The 9828-nt window shown below is 43.7% G+C and overlaps 1 protein-coding gene across 5 annotated transcripts in view; it reads left to right on the top strand.

The window, feature by feature from the left end:
• INO80D (INO80 complex subunit D) overlaps positions 1-9828 on the top strand; it is a 64621-nt gene that overhangs the window by 32507 nt on the left and 22286 nt on the right. For all 5 annotated transcript variants that reach the window (XM_046657694.1, XM_046657690.1, XM_046657691.1 and 2 more), the window contains one exon: positions 9252-9476. In XM_046657694.1, coding sequence (XP_046513650.1) covers positions 9252-9476 — 225 coding nt within the window. The remainder of the gene's footprint in view (positions 1-9251; positions 9477-9828) is intronic.

The following is a 9828-nucleotide window of genomic DNA, read 5'->3' as shown; positions in this document are numbered from 1 at the left end:
TGCCCTTCCAGCAGTCCTCCAGACCCTCCTGTTCCAGGCTCCCCACTCTGGGCGGTGGGAACATGCTCACCCTGGCTGTGTGAGCTGCACGGACTGGTTGGCCCACTATCTTCTGGTGTTTTCCCAGCTCAGCTGTGTGCACTCCCACGTGCACTGTGCACTGGCCGGTGCTCAGGTGAAGACTTGAGGGGCCCTCTGCAGACCTTCAGAGCTCTTTCTGTGTCGCCGCCCTCTTCCCCAGTGCTCTGTCCTGCTAGTTCTAGCATTTCTCGGTGAGTTAGCTGTGGGTCGCATGCCAAATAAATATCATTGTGTCTGAAATTTAATTGTGATGTGTGGACTGGAGAGCAGATTTGTGTCTTTAGTATGTAAGTTAATGTTGAAGTTAAGAAATGAATTCGAATTCTTTAAATGAATTGAGGACTGAGAGGAGAAAGAGGAAGGAATAGAAATGACAAGAATGTGATGGGAGAAAGCCAGGAAGTAGAAAGTTTCAAGATGAAAGGAGAAGAAAAATAAATGGATTTTTTGCATAACAGATGTCTAGCAAGATAGTGTTGTGAAGTATTTGTTGCGTGTTTCTACATTAATTAACCCAGATTGGATGTTTCTCTTTTGTTATACACTGCGAGATTCAATTTGTTCATATGTTGCCCTCTGCTCATTAGTATTTTCCTGTTGTCATATTGTGCTTATTAAGCTTGGTGTCAAGTTTATGCTGGCCTTATTAAATGAGGAGAATATTCCCTCTTTTTCTGACATCTGGAGTATTTTGTGTGACTGGAATTACTTTTCCTGAGAATATTGATAGAGCTCATGGTCAGACTGTTTGGGCGAGGAGTTTTCTGTGTGTGTGTTTGAGTGATTCACTTTTAGTTAATGCATATAGCACTCTTCAGGTATTCTGTTTCTTCTTGGGTCATTTTTTTAAGAATAGTTTACAAGAATTTGGTTTTTTTGATTAAGATTTAAAGTGTTTCGGCCTGAAATTTTTCATTATCTATTTTCTCCTTTAATTTCTGTTATCTGGAGTTATACTTGCTTTCCATTCCTAATATTATTACTTTGTCTTTTTTCTTATTGGCTTGATCAGTCTTACCCCAGGTTTGCTATTTTATTGGTCTTTTCACAGAACCAGCTTTTGATTTTTCTTTTTTTCTTTTCTTTTTTTAAAAGAGCTATCCACCCTAGAAGTCTTTTTTAAATTATTTATTATTTTTATTTATTTATTTATTTCTTCTTCTCCCCAAAGCTCCCTAGTGCATAGTCATGTATTCCAGTTGTGGGTCCTTCTAGTTGTGGCCTGTGGGACGCCGCCTCAGTGTGGCGTGACGAGCGGCGCCATGTCCACGCCCAGGACTGGAACCGGTGGAACCCTAGGCTGCTTAAGTGGAGCAGGCGAACTTAACCACTCGGCCACAGGGCCGGCTTTTGATTTTTCTTCATCCTTCTCCACCGTAAGTTTGTCTTCTATTTCATTGATTTCTGCTTCTGTCCTTATTTTATCTTCTACTTTGTGTTTTTTCTGCTGTTTTTCTGACTTAAGTAGTTAGATGTGGATTTCTTTTTATTTGTCCTCTTTCGTATTTGTTGAGCTCCTTGAATCTGTAGACTAGTATCCTTCTCTTGTTCTAGAAGATTCTCAGCCATTATCTCATGAAATAGTGCCTTTACCGCATTGTCTTGCTCTTCTTCTAAAAATCCAGTTAGACACGTGGTACACCTTTTCACTCTATTCATCCATCTCTTTCATATTTGTTTCCTTGCCTCTTTGTACTGTGTTGTACATAATTTCCTTAAGTCTTTCTTACATCTATGTGTAAAATCTCCTGTTAGATCTGTACGTTGAATTTTAAATTTTAGTTATTATAATTTCCATTTCCAAAATTTCTCTTTAGTTCTTGTTCAAATCAACTTGCTGTTTATCCATATTCTTAAGCCTGTCTTTTATTTCTTGAAATATCTTACACATGCTCATTTTGTATTCTATGATTGTTCTAATATCTGAAATTAGCTATTTCTTGTTTCTACCAGCCCTTACTCTGGGTGCCTTGTTTCCTTTTGTGTTTTGTGGATATTTAAAAAAATTTTTTATATATTAAAGTTTTGAGGAAAATTATCCATGAGGATTTCTTTTTTGAACCCTGGGATGAAAGTGGATTCTTCCAGAGAGGATTTATATTTGCTTCTCTAAGGCACTTAGAAACACTACTACTCTATTTTTTTTTAAGTGGTAAAATATGCATAACGTAAAATTACCATTTTAATCGTTTTTGAGTGTACAGTCCAGTGGCATTAAGGATAGTCACATTGTTGTGCAACTATCCCCTCTGTCAGTCTCCAAAACTTTTTCATCTTAAACTAAAACTCTGTACCCATTAAACAAAGGCTCGCCATGTCTCACTCCCCCCAGCCCCTGGAACTACCATTTACTTTCTGTCTCTATGAATTTAACTACTTTAGGTACCTCAGAGCCAGCCTGGGGGTCTAGTGGTTAAGATTCGGTGCTCTCACTGCCACTGCCCAGGTTTATTTAGTCAGGGAACCACACCACCTGTCTGTTGGTTGTCACACTGTGGCGGCTGCATGTTGCTGTGATGCTGAAAGCTATGCCACCACGATTTCAGCTACCAGCAGGGTCACCCATGGTGGACAGGTTTCAGTGGAGCTTCCAGACTAAGAGACTAGGAGGAAGGACCTGGTCACTTACTTCGAAAAGAACTGGCCATGAAAACCCTGTGAATAGCAGTGGAGCTCTGTCTGATAGAGCACCGGAGGGTGAGAGGACGGCGCAAAAAGACCACTTTGCTGTACACAGGTCACTAGGAGTCGGAATCCACTCGCCACATGGGGTCCCTCATATAAGTGGAATTAGACAATAATTATCCTTTTCTGTCTGGCTTATTTCACTTAGTATAACATCTTCGAGACTCATCCATGTTGTAGCATGTGGCTCTTGAGATGGCGTTGTGGTTTTTGTCATTATTCTGTTAATGTGTTCTGTTACCTTGCTTGATTTTCCTATGTTGAATCCAGCTTGCATTTCTAGGACAGATCCCATTGGTCGTGGTGTATAATCTTTCTTTATTTGCTGCTGGATTTCGTTTGTATTTTGTTGAGAAGTTTGCATCTATATTCATAAGAGATATTGGTCTGTAGTTTTTCTTCCTTGTGATGTCTGTCTGATTTGGGTACTGGGGTTATACTAGCCTGATAGAATGAGTTGGGAAGTGTTCTCTCTTCATTTTTTGGAAGAATTTGTGAAGGATTGGTGGTAATTCTTCCTTAAACATTTGGTATAATTCACCAGTGAAGCCATCTGGTCCTGGGGCTTTTCTTTGTGGGAAGTTTTTTGATTACTAATTCAATCTCTTTACTTGATATATGTTTATTCAGAATTCGATTTCTTCTTGAGTGAGATTCAGAAGCTTGTGTCTATCTAGGAACTTGTCCATTTCACCTTTGTTATCTAATCTATTGGCAGGCAACTTTTATAATAATCCCTTCTAATCCTTTTTGTTTCTTTAAGATAGGTAGTAATGTCCCCTCTTTCATTCCTAATTTTGGTAATTTGAGTCTTCTTTTTTTTTGGTTAGTTGGACTTAAAGCGTTGTCAGTTCTGTTGATTGTTTCATTAACTTTTCTCTATTATAGTTTTCCTATTCTTTTTTCATTTATTTTTTTCCCTAATCTTTATTATTTCCTTCCTTCTCTTGTTTTGGGTTTAGTTTTCTCTTTAGTTTCTTAAGATGGAATATTGGTTATTGATTTGCCATCTTTCTTTTTTAAAAACAGGCTATTACCACTATAAATTTCTCTTCTGAGATTCATTGTGAGATAATAGAAAAGATATGTTGGTCTCTGCCCCTGGTTCCTGGCATAGAGCTCCTGAAACCCTCATAAATTCTTAAGTGATAAGACCACAGAAGCGTCTCTTGTTCTAATGAGGTGACTCTCAGTGGGATCCTGGATGGGAGCTGGTCACCAGGAAGACCAAGTCGTGATTAGAAGCTTGGAATTTTCAGTTCCACCCCTATCCTCCAGAGAGGGCAGAGGGACTGGAAATGGAGTTAATGATTGCTTATTCCTGCAAGCAGAAGCCTCCATAAAAATCCCAGTAGTATGAGGTTCAGAAGGCTTCTGGATTGGTGATTTGTGGAGGTGCATGGAGAGTGGGTGCCCAGAGAGGGCGCGGAAGCAGTGTGCCCCTGCCCACCTGCCTTGCTTACACATCTCTCCCATCCGAGTGTTCATCTGGATCCTCATCATACCCTTTAATGAACTGGTAAACCTGAGTGTTCTCCTAAGTCCTGTGAGCCACTCTAGCAAAGTAATCGAACCTGATGAGGAGGTTGTGGGAACCTCCAATTTGTAGCTAAATCAGACAGAAGTTGTGGGTAACTGGGACCTGCTGCTTGCGATTGGCATCTGAAGTCAGGTGGGAGCAGTCTTGTGGGACTGGGCGCTTAACCTGTGGTCTCTGACCCTGTCTCCGGGTGGATGGTGCTGGAACTGAGTCAGATTGTAGGACACCCAGCTGGTGTCACAGACAGTTGTCTGATGCAGGAGAAACCTCCACACATTTGGTGGCCAGAAGTGACGTGTTCTGTGCAAGAGTAAAGGGCACTCACAGGACAGAAACAGGAGGAAGAACTGGGTTTTTCCTGCTCGGGAAGCGGGAAACTGGGTTTCTCCTTTACATTCATCAGTAAGTTAGGCATCTGATTTCATTTTCACTTATCTCCAAATATTTTCTAATTTCTCTTGTGGGGTTTTTTTGGCTGGTTGACTAACTTTGTTGTTTAATTTACACACATTTATGAATTTCTCCAATGTCATTCAGTTACTGATTTCTAATGTCCGCCTCTGCTGTCTTTAGAAACTTTGTAGGTTTAACTTTGGCTTTGATGTTTGCGTCTGTGGCCATCTCATGTACTAATTCTGTGTGTGACGTGGTGGGGCTCAGGGCTCATTCTTTTATTCGTGTGGCTAGTTAGTCGTTCCCCTCCTCCTTGTCGAACATGTCTTTCACTTCTGATTCTCATGCCCTGACCCCTTCGTCACGAATTAATTGACCATATGAATAAAACCTGTTTCTGAACTCTATTCTGTTACATTGATTAATTTTTTAACTTTTAGTTTATTATTATTGTAGTTTTATAGTAAGTGTAGAAATTCAGTGGTTTGAATCTTATAACTTAGCTCTGTTTCATGATTATTTTGACTATTCTAGGTACTTCACATTTCCACAGAAATCTTAGAATCAAATTGTCATTTTCTACAAACAAGCTCTTGTGATTTTCTTTTTTTTTTGAGGAAGATTAGCCCTGAGCTAATGTGTGCCACCAATCCTCCTCTTTTTTGCTGAGGAAGACTGGCCCTGAGCTAACATCTGTGCCAGTCTTCCTCTATTTTGCATGTGGGATGCTGCCACAGCATGGCTTGATGAGCAGTGTGTAGGTCCACACCCAGGATCTGAACCTGTGAACCCCAGGCTGCCGAGGCGGACTGCATGCACTTACTAACCACTACACCACTGGGCTGGCCCCCATTTCCCTCTCTGTTCCCTGCTTCCAACATTAGCCTCAGTTCTCATTTTTTAAAAAATAGTCTGTTCGCTTGTTGATCAAGCACTTTGTGGAATAGATTTTCTCTTACTTTGTGTCCAACAGCATGTCCCCAAGTATGTCTTATCTAGAATGAAGTTGCTTTAGGTCCCTTTGAGCATCTGCATTGCCATATTGCCATAAGTCTTTCACTCTTTTTTGTTTCACCTCTTATCTTTCTGTGAATAACTGTCAAATCTTTTTCTCATGTTGACCTTTCTTTTGAATTTGAACTGCCTGTTGGATATTTCTCATCAAATATTGTATCAATACCCTAAATTCAGCATTTCTAAAATTACACTCATTTTCCTCAGTACATGTGCCTCTTTCTGAGTTCCCTATCTTATCAGAGTTACCTTTTTGCCTTCCGCTGTTTTAATAAAATAAATTAAAATGAATTTTATTTAGAGAATTTCACGTCATGCCTTGAGATTACACACAATTCTGAATTCTTCGGAAATCAGGTTTGGAATTTACTGCTCTGTTTTTGGAGTTATTAGTAGCATTTTAATGATCATAATGCCTGTACTTATCTTGTGATTTCACATAGATAATTTCTCTTCATTCTCTTGAAAACCTCGGGAGATAGGCAAGCCACTGCTCTTCCACTTCACAGATGAGGACAGTTAAAGGAAGGAAGGGAGGAACGCACACACTGAGAACGCAGTAGGTGCCAGGCCTTGTCACTGCTGGTGAGTGATGGGAACTGGCCTTTCTCATCCCAGTTTGCTGCTCTTCCTCAGCAACCAGGTTTGAAACATTGACATCATAGCATCTTAGAAGTGGGAAGCATCTTGGAGATTTTCTAGTTTAGGACCATGCCAGAGATGGTCTGTGGACCTGTGCTGGTCTGCAAAGTGTCACGGGTCCAGAGCAAGTTAAGTATGGAACTTATGCATAAACTTTGGAAACTTAGAGTGATGTAACATGCCTCAGCATCCAGGTGCCTCCTTCCACAGTTAACCTGAGAACCCCTCATCTAGTCCATCCTTCCTGCAGTAATACAGTCTTTTCAAATAACAGTTTTGGCAAGTGATTATCCACCCTAGCGCTACTTTCCTTTAAGACGTAGTGTCTCTCCTCGTTTCCTTTTTCTATGAGTGGCACTTCTGTTCACCTGATTTTGCAGGTTCAAAGTCATCGAGTCATTATTGGCTTTCTTGTCCTTCATATCCAGTCACCAAATTGAGTTCATTCCTAATGATGATGGCCCCCCCGTTCTTGTCCTATTACCTCTGTGGCCTTTTACTTGTAGTCACTCCCATGTCTTTCAGTTGTTGGTGGTTGATTCTGAAATCTGTGTCTCGTCCCTGACTGTGCTCTAGTTTATCATTTCCAACGGTTTTTCCACGCCCTCTGTGCTTCAGTTCCCCAGGTCTGACATGGAGTGTGTTTCCTGCCTTAGATCTGCTCTTGTTCCTCTTCCCTGGTCTGTGCCGATGGAAGCTGCTGAGTGATTCCTTTCCCTTCCGTCTTCCTTGCACAGGTGACCAAGTCTGTCTTTTACATGTGCAGATCACCTCTCAGGTTCTCTAGTCCTGCTGCTGCCACCTGTGTGGTCCTTGTTATCTCTTACCTGGAGCTGTAGGGTAATTTCCTCACGTCCTCTTTTGTCTCTCCCTTGCATACCTGCTGACTGTGTAATCTTTCTCGGGCATAGTTTGCTGTTGTTACCTGTTTTCTTTTTTTTTTTTTTTAATTTTTTAATTTTTTTTTTTTTAAAGATTTTATTTTTTTCCTTTTTCTCCCCAAAGCCCCCCAGTACATAGTTGTATATTCTTCGTTGTGGGTCCTTCTAGTTGTGGCATATGGGACGCTGCCTCAGCGTGGTCTGATGAGCAGTGCCATGTCCGCACCCAGGATTCGAACCAACGAAACACTGGGCCGCCTGCAGCGGAGCGCGAACTTAACCACTCGGCCACGGGGCCAGCCCCTATTGTTACCTGTTTTCTTAAAAATCTTGAGGGTTCTTCACTGCCTGTGGAGAAAAGGTTGAACTCTTTAATCTGGCATGTAGGTTTAGTAAGTTTACCCTCCCCAGCGCCACTCCCCTACACGCCCACCCCCAGCCAGACGGAGCTGCTGAGCACCTCCGGTTCCCCATCCTGCCGTCTTGCCTCTTGGCTTATCTCGTTTTATTCTTGTGAGGTGCCTTTGTTTCTCTTCTTCAGATTCAGCCCTTTCTTCAGAGTTCATACTCTTGTCGTCTCCTCCACGGAGCCCTTTATCCAGCAGTCTTTCTAGGGAGTTCTCAGCACTTTCTCTCTCTTATGTCACTGATTGTTCTCTACTTCAGGAACAATTCAAAATAAAGATTCCTGGGCCCATCCCATGGAAATTCTAGTTTAGTAGATCTAGGGTAGGTCTTGGGAATCTGAAATTTTAAAAAAGCTCCTAGATTTTTCTAATTTGTGGTCAGATATTTGAGTCATTGGTCTGTTTGCCCCACAGTTTTGGTTACTGATTCTATCCTCTTCTGAATTGTTTAACTTTTGGGGTGTGTTTATCTTGTCTAAATTGCATTGCAAACTCCCAGGAATTTTTGTTTCTCCTCTACAGTACTCAGCATAATAGACATACTGTAAATGTCAAATAAATGAAAGGTTGAAGCACCATCTTTCAGTTGGTGTATCTGTAGCAGAAACTATACTGAAGAGAATGTGTTTCTTAGGACACACGCTTAACAGAAGTTTAAAGAGTAGCCAGTTGTGCCTAGTCTGAAGGAAAAGTAATGATGCCACTTCAGGAGAGAGGAGACCCCAAGCGATGGCTCACAGAAGTTTAGTAAGATAATATATTGCCTGTACTGTCACATGTGTGCCGTTTACATATGTTATGACAGAAGAGAAAGAAGTGAAATAACGCATGTCAGTTTCCAAACCCAGTGTGCGCTGCTGCTCACAGTAAGAGGTGGGCTCACGTTTGCTCCGTGGAAGCGTGGCCCTGTTACCCTCACTGGCGGTAGGCACTGCCGACTGACCAGCGCTCTGCTTGTTGAGCCTCAGCATCCTTTTCAGCGTGGCCCTCCAGCAGGCCACCAGTCAGTCGACGCCAGCGTAATCACAGAAAGCCTCTGTGTGATCGCTGGTATGTGAAATGTTGTTCAGGGTGTCTTCTGAGCGTAATAAAAAAAAAATACCGTAGGATGATTGTGATCCCTGCAGCCAGGATTCTTCAAGTGCTTGGCAGGAAAGGGTCTGTCTAAAAGGGCAGTTGTTTGCGAGTGCGCTGTTGGGGTTCACTGCTCTGTTGTGGTGCGACCTCCCTTTCAGGAAATTATGCTGAGTGCTTATGAGGAGAACTGCTCTGTCATACTCAGACTTTTTAGTAGGGGAAGGTAAAGAAATTACTTTCTTCCCAAGAATGGCTAGTCACTTAGAGCTTAGAAGACTGGTGCGTTAGGCGTCTAAGTATGACAAGCCGAGAAGTAAAGCATCTTAAGCATTGGGTCGTCCCTGCGCCTCACTAGCTGTGGACACGGTGTCCTCATTTTCAGCTCTGCCGGCATTCTCTGACATTGTTGGTGTGCTCACGCGCCCCAGGATTTAACCTGTACGTCCAGCCGCCAGTCCTCACCCTCCTCGAGGCTTTCTAAACAAGCCTGATGTTTAATTGGTTTTTCACTTCTCTCCCCGCCCTTTCCAGGTCAGATGACGATGACACGGAGACTCGGAGCTCCAGGGTGACCCAACTTTGCACTTACTTTCAGCAGAAATATAAGCACCTCTGCCGCCTGGAGCGGGCAGAGTCTCGGCAGAAGAAGTGCCGGCACACGGTCAGGAAGGCCTTGCTGCAGGCGGCCAGCAGAGAGCCGGAAGGCACTGGGCAGCTCCTGCAGGAGCTGCGGAGGGCCGCGTGCGGCCGCGCCAGGTGAGAGCCCGCCCCGCCTCTGCGCCCGGCTGCCCCGCGCACTGGGGGATGCTGGAGACAGGCGTGCTGGGGGGTGCCGGAGACAGAGGCGAGCTGGGGGATGCCGGAGACAGGCGCGCTGGGGGATGCCGGAGACAGGCGCGCTGGGGGATGCCGGAGACAGAGGCGCGCTGGGGGATGCCGGAGACAGAGGCGCGCTGGGGGATGCCGGAGACAGAGGCGCGCTGGGGGATGCCGGAGACAGAGGCGCGCTGGGGGGTGCCGGAGACAGGCGCGCTGGGGGGTGCCGGAGACAGAGGCGCGCGGGGGGGTGCTGGAGACAGAGGCGCGCTGGGGGGTGCTGGAGACAGGT

This window comes from Equus quagga, chromosome 4 (genome assembly GCF_021613505.1).
Source record: "Equus quagga isolate Etosha38 chromosome 4, UCLA_HA_Equagga_1.0, whole genome shotgun sequence".
NCBI lineage: Eukaryota > Metazoa > Chordata > Mammalia > Perissodactyla > Equidae > Equus > Equus quagga.
This window is presented reverse-complemented; position numbering and strand designations above follow the sequence as displayed.